The sequence below is a fragment of the Anarhichas minor genome, unplaced genomic scaffold, assembly GCF_050575085.1.
Source record: "Anarhichas minor isolate MPS153535 unplaced genomic scaffold, ASM5057508v1 ptg000021l, whole genome shotgun sequence".
NCBI lineage: Eukaryota > Metazoa > Chordata > Actinopteri > Perciformes > Anarhichadidae > Anarhichas > Anarhichas minor.
In genome coordinates this window covers 11,390,001-11,405,000 of record NW_027466467.1, presented here as the reverse complement: position 1 = coordinate 11,405,000, position 15,000 = coordinate 11,390,001, and the positions used below count along the sequence as shown (strand labels likewise).

The 15,000-nt window shown below is 46.3% G+C and overlaps 2 protein-coding genes across 2 annotated transcripts in view; both read right to left on the bottom strand.

Moving 5' to 3' along the window:
• dyrk3 (dual specificity tyrosine phosphorylation regulated kinase 3) overlaps positions 1-9,039 on the bottom strand; it is a 9,613-nt gene extending 574 nt beyond the window's left edge. The window contains exons 1-6 of the mRNA XM_076095921.1: positions 8,138-9,039; positions 6,207-6,316; positions 3,204-3,409; positions 2,763-3,066; positions 2,228-2,644; positions 1-2,137 (exon numbers count right to left, since the gene is read on the bottom strand). The exon at positions 1-2,137 is cut by the window's left edge and continues 574 nt beyond it. Coding sequence (XP_075952036.1) covers positions 1,406-2,137; positions 2,228-2,644; positions 2,763-3,066; positions 3,204-3,409; positions 6,207-6,316; positions 8,138-8,180 — 1,812 coding nt within the window. The 5' untranslated portion in view covers positions 8,181-9,039 and the 3' untranslated portion in view covers positions 1-1,405. The remainder of the gene's footprint in view (positions 2,138-2,227; positions 2,645-2,762; positions 3,067-3,203; positions 3,410-6,206; positions 6,317-8,137) is intronic.
• A 2,289-nt stretch (positions 9,040-11,328) lies between these two features.
• The window catches only part of rassf5 (Ras association domain family member 5), a 9,702-nt gene continuing 6,030 nt past the window's right edge, over positions 11,329-15,000 (bottom strand). The window contains exons 3-5 of the mRNA XM_076096066.1: positions 14,176-14,509; positions 13,955-14,070; positions 11,329-13,797 (exon numbers count right to left, since the gene is read on the bottom strand). Coding sequence (XP_075952181.1) covers positions 13,654-13,797; positions 13,955-14,070; positions 14,176-14,509 — 594 coding nt within the window. The 3' untranslated portion in view covers positions 11,329-13,653. The remainder of the gene's footprint in view (positions 13,798-13,954; positions 14,071-14,175; positions 14,510-15,000) is intronic.

Here is a 15,000-nt window from a genome sequence, read left to right as displayed (position 1 = left end):
TCTCTTGATCTCAATGGACAGAACTACACGCATGCTCACCCGCGGTCGGGACTGTAAGTGGAACATAGTAAATACAATTACGGGATGTATCAAGTGTGTCTCCCTGAGAAACGCTTCTTCCTTCAGTACCATAAAAACACTCCTTCGTCACTGGCCCGACTCCTCCACAACACCCCCTGAAATTAAAAGAAAATTAAAAAACACAGCTTGGCTCATATTAAACATACCGCTCTTCTTCTTATCCCATGATCTATCTCACCTTGCACAATTGCTCCATTAGGAATAATTCAATTAGGTGACATTGATACAAACTTTTAACTTTCCACCTCGAAGGTGAGTATGTGCAATGAGTTGCAGCTCTCCTTCTCTCTCTCTCTCTCTCTCTCTTTAATATAGATCAGTTTATGTGAGCCAGACTCACAAGGCCGGCTGAGTGTGTGAAGTGACCAGTGTGACGGCGATACCTTTGTGACAGTTTTGAGTTTGAGCTACGGTCTCCTCACCCCCCAGACGTTTCGCTGTGAGGACGACGGGGCTGTAAATAGGTTGCCCGACGCCCTCTCAATGTGCCTCCCACAGAGCACCACGAAGCTAAAGCACACGCACAGACAAACATCACAGATCGAGCCGACATGCAAGCACCAGGGATCAGACAAAAAAAAAAAAGGCAGAAAGAGAGCGTCACTAGAAAAAGACAACGAAGTGAAGACTTATTGCTAGAAAACGGTTTCCGAATTCTTCACTACATAATGCCAATCCCTCGTTCCCTGTGTGAAGGCGTTGCTGTTGTATCTACGAGGGAGAACTGTTTCAGTGTGTGCGGGGCACTACACTACCGCTTGATTCTGTTTGTTCTTGTCAATCACGTTGTGCTGAACAAATCTTTGCTTTGCCAACTCTAAAGTGATAAGAGTAATCTTTGTAGCCCTTTTCAAGTTTCACTCAAAGAAACGCCCGCCAAGAAAGGGAGGCGTCCTCCGAGTGTTAAGAGTGTGACGTGAGGCGAGAGTGCAGCTGTGCTTTGAGTGCGACTTACCAAAACACTCCACTTACGTTGAGAACACACGCAGGTTTAAAAACATTTGCTCATTTTTACGACGCCGTCCACTCATACCAGAAAGTTTTTAAAAAGCATCGTCTTAGAATCAAACCTCATCGATGGCTGTATACACAAACTCCACAGCCGCTCAAGGAAGTTCTCTATATAAAAACTGTGTTTCTTTTATTGTCTCTCTTTCTCTCTGTTCAGCTAATATTAAAACCAGGAACTGGGGGTGTCGACACCTCTCAGTAGAAAACAAATAAAAAGAACAACCAAACGAGAGCTAGTCTCCACTTTGTCCTGGGCTCTGACTCCTCCTGAGGAGTGCAGAGGAGGAAGAGAGGAGATCACGGGGCTCTCTCTCTAGGAGACAAGTTTGGGTAGGACTGTGCGAAGAGGTATGGCCTCCACCGAGTCTCCGATCATGTTGCTCCTCAGTTTGTTGTTGACGGCTGCGCCACCTAAGCCGGGCCCTCCTTTGGCCAGGAGCGAGGGGAAGGAGGTGCTGTGGTGCTCGGGGAGCCTTTTCACAGGGGCCCCTAGGCTCTTCTCGGCCCCCAGTACAGGTTTGGGTAGACGCCGATACAGCCACGGGTGTCTGAGGGCCTGGATCGGCGTGAGACGAGACGAGGGGTCCCAGTCCAAACACTTCTTTATGAAGTCAGTAAAGGTGGGGTCCTCGCAGCCCTTGAGCGCAGCGCTCCACTCCTTGCTACCCGGGGGGCCTCTCATCTTGCCGCGGCGAGAGCGAGAGCCCGTGAGCACAGTGGCCCCCGTGGGCAAGGTGTTGGCTCCGCAGTAGCGAGGGTGGCCCTTGGAGTTGATGAAGTTCTTTGCCCGTTTGGCCTGCTCCAGGACCTTCTGCGGGGGCATGCCCAGCAGCTCCATGACGCAGGCCAGCTGGTCGCCCTCGTCCTCGCCGGGGAACAGCGGGTAGCCGGTCAGCAGCTCGGCCAGTATGCAGCCGAAGCTCCACATGTCGATGGGAAGGCCGTAGCGGGAACCGAGGATCACCTCTGGAGCTCGGTAGAAACGGGACTGGATGTACGTGTACACCCGCTGGTGCTCGAAACAGCTGGAGCCAAAGTCAATCACCTGGCAGAGAGAAGAGAGGAAAAAGGATCAATGTAGAAATCCTGTCATCGGTCTTCACTGCCCCCCCCCTGCATGTATCAGGCGTCTTACCTTGATGCCGCTGCGTCCCTGCTGCTTGAGCAGGATGTTCTCTGGCTTGAGATCACAGTGGATGATCCGGTGCTTGCTCAGGGCCTCCAGGCACTGCAGGATGGAGTGTGCAAACTTCCTGACCAGCGGCAGGCTGAAGCCCTGGAACTTGTTGCGCTTGATGAGCTCGTACAAGTTCATGCTCAGCAGCTCGAAGGTCATGCAGATGTGGTTGCGAAAGGTGAAGTTCTCCAGCATGTGCACGACGTTCATCGTGCCGTTGCGGTCCTGCTTGCGCAGGTGCTCCAGGATGCGGATCTCCTCCTGCGCCTGCCGGTGGAAGCGCTTCTCGTTGCGCACCATCTTGAGAGCCAGGTGCTGCTGCAGTTTGTGATCGTACACCTTAGCCACCTGGCCAAAGCTGCCTTTACCAATGATCTGAAGGGGGGCGAGAGAGAGAAATACTGGGTTAGCTAAACATTAGTGAGAGACGACGTTATTAGTTTCCCAGACACTCGACCGTGACAGCCTACAAACACTTATATCAGTGTCTGACCTTGAGGAACTCGTAGCGGTAAGCCAGGTGGTCGTGGGCGACATGAATGTATCCACCCTGCTCGTCGTCGTAGCCACAGTTGTTGGTGCCTCCGGCGACTGCGGGCCTCTTCTTGGCATTGGGTCCCACGAAGAAGATGTCTGGGTAGGAGTGGATCTCCGTCTGCTCCAGGGTGGTCAGTTGAGAGCGGTACAGTCTCAGAGCCTGGTCCGGAGTGAGAGGGCCACACAGCTTCCCACTGTTCCCTCCACTTCCGACTCCATTCGGCCCGGAGCACTCAGCGGAGCCCTTACTGGATTCAGTGCTGCGTCAGACAAGCATGACAGAAACACAGAGTTGAACGACTGTAGTGGTGCCCTCCTGCTGTTAAATGTGTCTTTAGCCGCATTAACATGCTTTGCGAGAGGTTTTTTGGTGCCTTTGTGTTTGGATCCGTCTCACCTGTCTGCACTGTGCTCCTTGGACAGGCTGGAGACCGGGGCAGCTTTAGTGGGCGTCAGACCTGTGGTCCCACTGTTGTGAGGGGCTCCTGTGGTTATGGCGTTGATCTTTCGGTTGTTGGTGGAGTCTTCGTACAGGTACTTCACCTTCAGCTGACCACCTCGCACGGTGACCTGATCCCTCATTACGGTCTTGTTACTGACGACCTGTTGGAGAAAGACAATGGACAAAAAGAAAGCCGTTAGAAAATCCTTTTGGTAAATTCTCCACTGTAGCTTATTCAGTCTACGAACAGAGTGTACACGTTGTACTTCATTGTGTAGGAGACGTGTTGTGTGAATGTATTCCATAGAGTGAAAAGTGTTTTTGTCCATCTACAGACTAGTGACACATGTAGCCCGCAAGATCTCAACTGAGAGGCAACAGAAGATACTGTAGTCACGCACACAATATGTTTTTGTTGGCCTGAATCATGTTAATATTAAATAAATAACACCCAAATAGAGTTAATGAGTCTTTGAGGCTTGTTTTGCAAGCAAAGAAGAGTGACGACAGAAAAACAAAACTAGAGTCAGTGTGCTAGTAACTCATGCAAAATGAACACACGCCTATTTGTTGGTTTGCAAGCTGTTAGCACTGAGGTAAAAGGTTCAGGCAATCTTTGGCTCAGCATTGCAATAATCTTTCAATTTGTAAAGTCTTGCTTTTAGCTTCTTCTAAAAGGATTTGCATATTTTGATTGGGGTTCAAAATGACTACACAGGGCACAAAACAAAAGCAATTAAGTTTTAATTGAGTGATGGGGACATTTACATTTTGCAATCCTTTCTGGGACGTCCTGAAAGGTTAGAAGAGTTTCAAAAAAGCTTGAGTCTGACTCTCGCCTGTTTGTTTCAGCAACCCCAGGAATTCCTCCCTCCTCGCTATCCGTCTCTCCCTCTCTCACCAGCGGAAAGAACCCTCCGCAAAATGATGGAGCTCAAGGGAAATGACAGTCATTAAAGTTAGATTATACCCCTAAACTGTAGAAGCAGTTAATAAGACACACCGACAAACTCAGCGTGGTCTTCCTATATACAGACACACTGAGAGGCTCTAGCTCTCTCTATTTTACATGAACTCTCCTCTTTTTGATGGCAGTGTGGGTTCACCCATCTGCGGGACGGGACATTTTTGGACTGTTTTCTTTTCTCCCATTAGATTGCTGTACCGTGGAGCTCGTGGCTTCGGCTTGTACACGCAGCTGAGCAGGTCCACGGCTGAAACCGCGTCCGCCGATAAAGACAACGAGGAAACACACTTTAAAAGTAGGTGTTGACATATTCAAGTTGAGAGGGCTGAGCTCAGAGTGTGTTTGTGTTGTATGTTTGAGCCCTAAAATAGAGCTGGAATGCAGTTTCCATACATGTAACCATATGGTCTTAACATATTACAACAGCCCCACTGCTGACCCAGGATCCCACGCAGCTGTTGTCCGAAAGCTGTACTACAAAAACAGGGAATGTCATCGATCGAGCCCCGTCACCCAGACACACACAAAAATCAAAGCTTTCTACTGTGATGGATTATTGATTGACCGGGCAGGGGGGGGGGGGGGGGGGGCCCAATTAGGAAAAAAAAGCATTTTGAAAAGTGACCAGTGGTGGAAATGAAAGCCGCCGTTAGAGCGTGAATCTTCTTTAGCATGGAGTCGTACTGCGGGAGGAGAGTCCTCTGTGTGCAAATCTGCACGGTGCAACAGATGGAGGAGAGCTAATCTCTGTGCGGAGAAACACCTCGGTGTGCTTTTCTCAACCCGGAGCTGCTACTACAATGTATGTTATTGGTCTGACCCTTCCTCTGACAAAAGACCGGGGATGGCATCCGGTTCATTACTTTAATAGAGCACGAGGCCACTCCGAGCACAACGAGCTGAACTGGGGCGAGCCGCCGTCGGTCACATTTTACAGAGGGTATTACCTCTGTGAGCGTGACAGAAAATACAAAGGAAGAAGGACGAGGCTAGGAGAGAGAGAGAAACTAGGCCGCACCTCTGTGCAGGCCACAGAGACAGGCTTACACGAGAGAGAAGCAGGGGAGGACGGGGGGGACGGGGGGGGGGGAGAGACATGTTGATTGGTGATTTTGTTTGTGGGTCACATTTTCAAGCCCAATAAACCATAACAATATATTAAACCAACCCTTTTCTCTTCTGCTGGTGTGTGAGGTCGATGGAGTAGTATTGCATGTGCGTGTGCATTTTCTGCCAAAGGGTCTTTTCAGAGAGGCAAACATAGCGGAAAGGAATCCAGCTAGGATATCTTTTAAGTGTTGCTAAATATATTGATGTAAAACATGTTCAAATTACATGTAGATACCAGGGATGTCTTAGATATGCCTATTTTGTATGACCAGAGTCCAAATGCTATTCAAAGATATAATTTTAAAAAAAAGAAGAAAAACAAAAACTTAATTCAAAATCTAATGACCAGAATCTTACTGATGGGAGTTACTGGTATACCTATAAATATGCATCACTACACTGTCCCGCACAGATATATTACAGCATGTCAATATATTGTGTTTTTGCTAAATTTGCATCCTGTGAACTGCACATTCAAACCACAAATGTTCACATTTGGTAGTTGCTGTTGGATCTCAGCATTTGCTTTAGCTGGAGACACAAAATGGCTACTTCCCTTCAGCTAATCTGACACGGCCCCCTGTAACACGCGGCCTCGTATCCCCTCGGGCAGTCAATCAATATTACTCTCATTGACGGGTATAAACACTGAATTACACAAATTGGAGATAAAAAAAGATAAGCCTGCAAATCAAGACTGAGGGGAAAAGGAGCCATGTAAGTGGGATGAACGGGAACATGGCTGAGTGGGGAATATCTCTCCGAGGAACAGGATGTCTGGAGACAGAGAATGCTCCGGCACAGGATATAGGGCTTGTCGACTGTGTGTGTGTGTGTGTGTGTGTGTGTGTGTGTGTGTGTGTGTGTGTGTGTGTACTTACTGTGTGTTTGGGCATAGGGGGCAGCCCAGACGGACTGTTTGTATCCGCTTCGTCTTTAAGGATGTGGTCTGTCCTCATGTACGAGTCATACAGACCATCACCATGGCGAGCTGAAGGAACAGAGGTAAACAAACAAATCAGTGTGACAACGCGGAATCATCAAAGTCCGCCACACAGACGCACTCGGGGATAAAGGCCGAGGGTGACGTTCAGAGGCAACGTCGACAGAACGCAATCTAATCTCCAGAGGCAGACAATCCCCTGTTAGCTCAAACCAATAAATGATTCCATCAACCTACCAGTTCCAACGACTAACTTGAGACGACAACTAATGATTTGGCGTGGCCCAACAAATCCCAGGAGCTAACCTCAGCAGGACAGATCCCACGAACGTGGTCTCTGTAACCCAGTAGGAATGCACATTGTCTGCCACCACATCCTAACCCACATTTACAGTGAAAGGGCCATTATTAGCAAGACACGTCCATTGTATCTATTGTTCCCAATACATTGTATCCCAGGCCAGAGATCCGACCTGACCAGCTTAGATGGGGCTTAGGGTCCCAGATCGCTAGCGCTGCAAGTGGTATTATTGGCCTAATAGGGGTAACAGATGCCGGTGTGACGACAGCATCTTTCCGTCTGTCCATCTGTCCGTTCGGGCCGAGTCATGCAGTGCACACACACACACACACACCAGGTGTGCTCAGAAACAGGGCCCGTATGGAAGGATGCGGGTGCTTGTCGTTCAATGGCGCCGTGTGTGTGCGGGAGCTCACCTGTGGCACCGTGCCAAGCACACTAATGTGAGATGACACCGACTAGATGGACGAGGGGAGGGGGGGAGCATTTGGGACTGTGGGAGGAAGCCAGTTACTCAAATGACAAACCTCCATCAGCCGGCTGTTCGTCTCACCGGCCGTTTAGCCCACAAGTTGCCACTGCAACAGAAGTAATGCTGTTAGAGTAAGCCATTTACAGTGCTATTGTGTTGAATGAGCTCATTAGCAAAAAGGCCAACAGTGGTAGGGTTGGTGCTCTCTCTGACGAGCCCCTGAGAGTGTGCAGGTGCGTCAGAGCCCCGGTCCCTCGCGTGAGCTCGTCAACAGACAGATTAGACCTGCTGCCTGGATACAGGTGCATTAGACCTGCACAGCCCAGCAATCAGAGGCATTAGTGCTACACACACCATATCACTTTTTAAGGGGGAACCAAAAAAAAATAATCTAACAGAGCCTAAACTTCTATGTAACCAAACATCCAGCCTACTATGTCCAGCTGGCGGTGGGCTGCCCACACTGAGAAAACCAACTGCTGCACAGCAAAGGCTAGAGAACAAGGTTCAAGCAAGCAGGCATACAGTAGATCATGTGTCATAAGACACACACACGGGGGGGGGGGGGGGGTAATGTTAGCCATTTCTACAAATGGCTAACATTACTACCCCACACACACAGAGAGCTGAGGTCAGGGCCCATATACATATACATATAAAATAAGTACAACGATGACGGCCTTGGCTCAACTTAAAAAGTAGCCGACATAATCAAGGCTTATAAAAACATTGATAAGATAATGAATGCTTACGAGCAGGACGACTGGAAAAACAAGCAGCGCTTCCTGGGTCCGTCTTCCAAAAAACTCACATACGAGTCTTGTGATCGAGACAGAGTTGCAAATCAAAAGAAAACATGTTTACAACCCGCCTCTTGTGAAAGCTACATCTGTCCGTTCTCTGTCAATCAAAGTCATTTTAGGCACAAGGTATTTCTGTAAATGCCAACAAGAGTAGCTCGAGGTTGAAACTACCATCATGCTGGCAGCTAACGGTTTAAATCCCTTTACCTCCGACATTAAACAAGACGTGGACAACAGTTAGGAAACAAAGGGCACAAACAAACACTGCAGCACTCTGTTGAGGGTAACGTTACCTGTTGCAATTGGGCCCTCTGGTTTTCTGCTTATTATCATCATGATTGCAATTAATATGTGATGCCAGCATCCGAAGTGAAGAAAAAAAATCCCGAATAACAAAAAAAAAAGTGGAAAAACAGAGATTAAAATCTGGAGTCACGAAGCAAAGTTAACTAAAAGCATTTATGACTTTGCCGTTAATCGGTTTAGTGTTTGCTAATACGTCCAAAGACCCCTTGACTTGTGCTTTAAATTAAATAACTCGGGGTTATTTACTCTTTGGGGGTTAGCGAGCTTTCGTCTGGGCATTAACTGTGTTTTCTCCTTGTCTTACTAAAACCAGAGGTGTGTATTCAGCGTGCTGCTAACATTAGCCTCGGCTGCAGTTTAAAAACCTGTGGGGGTCGTTTCTCTCGGCTAGCTCTGCCAGCTAGCTCGCACAGTCACAAAAACACTCGTCCGCGCGAGAGCCGTCCCCTCTGTTAAAAACCGTTTGAGTCCAAATATCACAGCTCGGTGGTCTGACCCACGCGCCCCTCGCCTTTCTCTGTCGGTACAGTGAGTCGATCCCGAGCACCATTCCCGTGCTTATTCCCGGTTAGCTAGACTTTTGTCGTTAGCAAAGCTGCGATGCTACCACTCGGTTGAACCCCCCACGATTGTGTCCTCCTTCGGGAACAGCTTCGCTCGCCTTCGGGGATGGCTAGCCACAACAGGCTACTAGCGAGCTAGCTGTACTCGAGCCCCATGTTAGCTGTAGAGACAACCGGAGCATCGCCGTCGCAGAAAAAGCTTCGCCTGTACTTGGTGCGATAAAGCGGCGGTGTTTAATCCGTCTTCTCCGGTTGGTAGAAGTGTCTTATTCGACGCAGCCGTGTGTTGTTGCTAAGGGCGTCTTCAGTGAGCCCGGAGTCAGCAGGCAAACAGGGAGGGAGCGGGGCGGTGCTTAGCATCCAGACAGCCAGCAGAGGGGCGGTGCTTAGCACTCCAGACAGCCAGCAGAAGGGCGCCCCGCAGCGGCCACCTGGAGCTCTGCAGAGGAGCTGATGGTGGAGTGCGCTCAAGCAAATACTTTTTCTTGTCATTCAAGTGAAGTAATTGATAAAGGGGTAATAATACCTGATCACGTATTCAGTTATGTATGTGGTTATACACATCAAATATATAGCTATAGATCATTAGTATAGGGTAATTAGCATTCAGTCTGCGGTTATAAATGGTGACAAGTCATCACTAGAGAGTAGTTATAACAATAATCCAAAACTGTGGGTGTAAGTGTAATCATTTGTTAATTGATTGGTCTAAGTTTAAGCTCTGCATCATTTTTTTAAAAGGTCAGAGGTCATTCAATGCATTGGCACCCTATGAATCGTAAAGATAAAAAGACAAATTATTTATAAAGAGTTGCTTTTATCAAGGCCCACTGTTCTGTAAAGCATTAGTACATTGTTTATTACCACTAATAAGGCCTTTTGTTACAACTAATAAACCTGTTACAAAGCGGTACCAAATGTTTGTGCATGTGCCAATCATTTTACCCAATCACGTGTATCAATTAGTTGATCAACAGAAAAGTCCTTTTTGAGTAAAAGTGGTTCTGACTTCTTGGTGGTTCTTTTTGAAGTGTCAGTCAGAAGAAACCGGCTATTGTAAGACGTCAGCTTGGCCTTTTAAAGGATTGTGATGGCCATTTTTCACATTTTATTTTCTACTTTTTATAGACCAAACAGGACCTCTCCTTAGGCCTACACATTGATGTCTGTCGGGAAAGCTAAAACGTGGACTGAAACTGGATACGGTATGGAGATCTATACAGGGATAGATATAGTTAGGGGCAGGGCAGAGGACAGACGGAGTGAGACCGGGCCGGCATGAGAAGGGGAACAGTCTAAATTCAGACAGTGATACATGCTTGGCAGAGGGTCATGCTAATCGTAGCTCTTTCTCAGAGGTGAGAAGAGGGGTCTGTCTATATTTGCTGCCATAAATAAGCACACTGACACAGTTTTAGGTGGCCCTTAAGGCCAGCTTGACCCTGCTGATTATTCTTAGATGGTGGTGTATAGTGAGAGTAGGGTGACGGTGGCTATAACTTGATTTGCTTACTGCACTTTCTTCTCGAAAGGGTTCAAGGTGTAAGTGTGTGAATGAACCGACACTCTAATCACAGCCAGTGAATTTACGAGCACAGCAGGGGAGTGGACCAGGTGCAAAGCTACCTATAGGTCCTTGTGGGGGTTGTGGGTTGTGGCTGTATTTGGTCTCAGAGCCTGTGACAGACACCAACACCTGTGGGGATTTATTAGTCTAACACCTCATTTTGAATGAATGCCCTTTGTAAACACAATATATCGGAAAAGGTATTGTAAAAAACTGTGTCACTGCAACAAAAAAAAGGTGTTTTATCATATCGAGCATAACGCAACATATGGGAACAAAATCGCACACACAAGTGCATCTGCATGCAAACACACAGTTTATATTTTGCATAATTAGATAGTACCTGCTGTTCAGATGAGATACTGCCATCTGCTGGTGGTTTGAAAGTAATACAAGCTGGCTACTGCACTTTCTACTTCGGGCATGTCTGGACAATCTATTCTGCTCAAATCATTGAATCACTTAATGATGCATTTAGTGTCTCTATTAAGATATATGAATACATAAATCGAATCCACGGGCGATTAAAACCATGAAAATCACAAGATTTTAGTGTCTGTGGATTAGATTTTATGGCATTGTGACAGTGTCTATGATGATGATGATGATGCACATAATAGCAGTATAAACAGCTAATTATTGATTCACTAGATGGTTTGAATTAAGTGTCTAGCTCAAAGAAACCTTTGCTGGACAGACCAACACAGATAAGTTAAACTAGTGTAGGTTCTTTATCTTTTTTAAAACCCAACCCTGTTTTAAGGAACTAAAAAAAAAGCCTTTTCAGTCGAGGCAACTGAGAGGGATCACTTCAGGATTTCTTCTAGGACACGCCCCCCATGGTTTATAGCTTCCTAAATGTTTCATGTGATGTGATAAATGTCTACATGATATGATTTTCTGCTCATGTTGGGGTTGAGGGAACCATTTTGGGCCTCATCATGACGTAGAGACAGACTTAATATGCGGAGGAGTAATGTTTTATATGCTGCTGTATGTTCTTCAGTGAAGCCACGTCGAAGCCAAACACACGAGGGTACGAGAACAGTTCAATAAAGGGATGACCTTTTTATTTCATTGTGATATTCTGTACAGTTCTACTGCTATATTTATACACACACACTTCTTCAAATTTAACAAAATAAATTGCAGAAAAAAAGCATTAAGTCTCATCATCCTTGAGATAATATCATAGGGATGAGGTGGACCATGAAATAAATAACACGCACCACAATCACACACACACACACACCGACCCATACAGAGGGTTTGTTGGATAGACAAATGTATTAAGGGTGCTGGAAAGAAAGGAAAATGTCAACACCACCCAAGAAACACAGATTTGCACACATGCAAAAGCACCCACACATACACTCAGGCACCTGTGCGCTGAAACACACCTTACATAGATCCACAGGGGCACATGAAACAAAAGGCACTGCCAGCAGGAACAGCTTGGGCTTTGGGTGGTGGCGTTAAACATAATCAACAGAGAAGCATGTGCTTATGGACAACGGGCCTCATTTATCAGTATTTCTATTGTATTACATAAAAGATGAATAATGTGTGGGAAGTGATTACAGTAAATGCTGTGGTTCAATGCATTCATTTGATGATGCATGCATGTTGAATATCTTTTCCAAAGCAACCTAATTTGCAGTTGTGGTGTGTTATATTACATGTGCACTCAATGCGCGTTTTTAATACTTGATAAGTGAGGCCCAATGAGGGAGCGCTGAGAACACACAGACACTCATTATAAAACACAATTCACATTATTCTCCCTGCCCTAGATGGGTGCATGCACACACACACACACACACACTGACCAGTAGGAATGATACCAAAATAATATTAATAATCATTGTAAGAACAACAAAGTTAAACCTCGTCACTCTTTTTTCCAGTGTCTACATAATACATATGCATTGCAAACACGTCATTGGTACATCATAGCCATTATCATGAATCATATATACTTTTTGTTTCTTTTTTTGGAGTGTAATGTGGGGAGATGAAAAGAAAAGAGAAGCAGAAATGCATGCCCACCCACAGAGATGTGGGCTGTTCAGTGACCTGCATCTATATGTGCAAAAACAGAAGCTGGTTTATTTTTTTTTTTTTTTTTTACATACACCACTTTTAGTTAGATAAACTTCTAAGTGTCTCTTATCCCTTTAAAATCCTCTCAATATATCTGTCCCTCTAAAACTTTTGGTGTAAAAAACAAATCCTCACATTCAAATGCAACCCATCTAATAACAGTGTAAAATCACTTTTAAAATAAAGTGTAAAATCTGAAAAGATATGCGGATTGCCTCGCTCAGCTGTCCATGCAAAGTTGGCTGGATGGGGATTTAGGGAGGTAAAAGGAAATCACAGTTATCATCTGAGAAGAGTTTGGGTTTGCGTGTGGGGATTGGTAACTGGGTCTGATCGAAGACCTCTCCGTCAGTGAAGCACCCGACGGTGTCTTTTCACATGGCGCTAAAGTAGGAAAATACAATGATAGCAACAAATAAAAAAAGGCGGGGATTTGGGACAAAGTTGGCTGAAATAGGGTGTTCAGTTTGTTGCCTCCTTTAGGTTTTCTCTCTGCTCAACGCATGCTCCCTGAGAAAAATCAGAGAATAGATCTCGCTTTCTTATCTTTCTATTCTTTCATCCAAAGCAAAACGCAGCCTTCTGCCTCCAGCCCCGACCCCAAACACCTCCCTCTCAAATCCACACGTCTTATATTCCAGCACAGATATAACACAGCAGCTGATAACCCTAAACATCAATTCCAAGACAAAATAATTAAAAAGACCCCTCAGTATGATTGTCCTTCCATCCAAAAGAAATCATGCCTTTTGTTTTTACTTCTAGCTCTATGTGCAGGGGGCTGAGCTGAAATACACTCATGCATAAGTAACACTTGCAGTAGCAGCAGCAGCAGAAGTAGCAGAAGAAGAGGGAATCTTTAAAAACACTACCGATTCATATCAGTCCCGTATGAGATCTCAAGTTGTAGTTTCAGATCTTGTGTTGCTGTGATCTTTCTGTGTGTGTCAGCTATCTGACCACACACCCTGTAGCCTTTCATGTCGCTTTCAACCCCTTATTCTCTCCTCGGGGAGTGGATGTGTGGGTGGTGGTTGGGTGGGTGGGTGTGTGGGGGGGGGGGGGGGGGGGGCTTGTATGCGTCCTGAGAAAGGGAATGCATCTGTGTGTGGATATACTGTATGTTTGGGCGTATATGTGTGTGGAGGGTGGGAGACGAGATCAGCTCTGGCTCCAGTCTCTGAATAGATTACGGGTCTTGAGGGGGGTTGGCGTTCAAAGAGTCAGTCTCTCCCTGGGTTAAAGTCGTAAGGTTTAACAGGTGAAGGGGTCAGGGGTCATGTTGTTGAAGGGCCTGTTGTAGTTTCTGTCGGTACGCAGCGTATTTTTGCGCCACTGTCCGGACACGCTCCGCCTCCTCCTTCCCCAGGATTACCAGGAAGTTTTGTAACTCAGGAACAGAGAACGCATGCCACTGTTGGAGAATGAGAAACACACATTATTAGACCGCTACTAGCCGTATATGATTGTCTAAGAATTGGCCTCAGCTGCCTGTATAATTCCACTTTCATGGCAATTAAAGCATGTAAAAAATGTGAGATAAATAAAGGTAAATATGTGTGTTTTCTAACCTCCACCTCTCCAGTCTCGTTTTCCTTCAGGACAAAGCTGAGCTGATCTGGGTCAGGCCCGGCTATTAACCTCAGAAGAAGAGGACGCTCATACAGAGGAAGCTTCTGGAACAGATCTGGAGGGGGGGGGGGGGGGGGGGGGGGAGCACAAAGATCATTCAATGCTGTGTATTACACACATCTTCTGCAGGTGATCTAGTAACTGGGCGTCTCTTCCTCACCCTGTCCGTCGCGGTGCGTCTGCCTGTACAGAGCGAACTTGCGGGGGTTGTCCAACACCATGAACTTCTTCAGCAAGCCCTGGATGACCTCTCTGGTGGTGGTCAGAGAGCTGATGTGGAGCTGCTTCACACAGTCAGATGGTAGGTAGAAGGATGTCCTCTTTTCGCTCTGCCCACAGTCCGTCCCTTCCTGGCCCTCTGACGGTGCCTGAGTGCGGCCAGCCGTCTGCCTGGACTCTCCCTCCGAGTCCGCCGCCTCCACATCGGGGACTGTGACTGGTCGACTGAGCCTCAGGTGGACCTTGATGAAGCCTGTGTAAAATCCGTCTGAAGCCTTGAGCGCACAGAGAGAAAGAGGGAGACGATAAGAGAGTGGAGGCACATATCGGTGTTGATATGTGCACTATAGCAGGACTGGAAAGAAGAATTATGTGTGGTCAATAAAGCCAATAACCATATTTCCTAAAATATCAAACTATTCCTCTAAAGTCACAACAACATGGAACCACTGGTTTTTCAGGATGATTTCCAAATCGTTACGTTTTTATCAATGGAAAAAACTAAAACATGTAAATGTATATAGAAGTTACATTGTTATGATGAAAGCATGCATCTTTAATGGTGACTTCCCTGCACGTCAAATCAATACCTCACTGCTCTTATCTCACTCTTTAACAACTTATTTGTGTTCCTACTTTTGTATATATTGTTTTACATTATGTCCCAGCTCAATTTCCTCTTTCTATTCATCAAAAGAAAGCAAGGAAGTTGTACAAAAATGTAGTTGCATTGTTAGTTTGACATTATATTACACAGTACACTCAG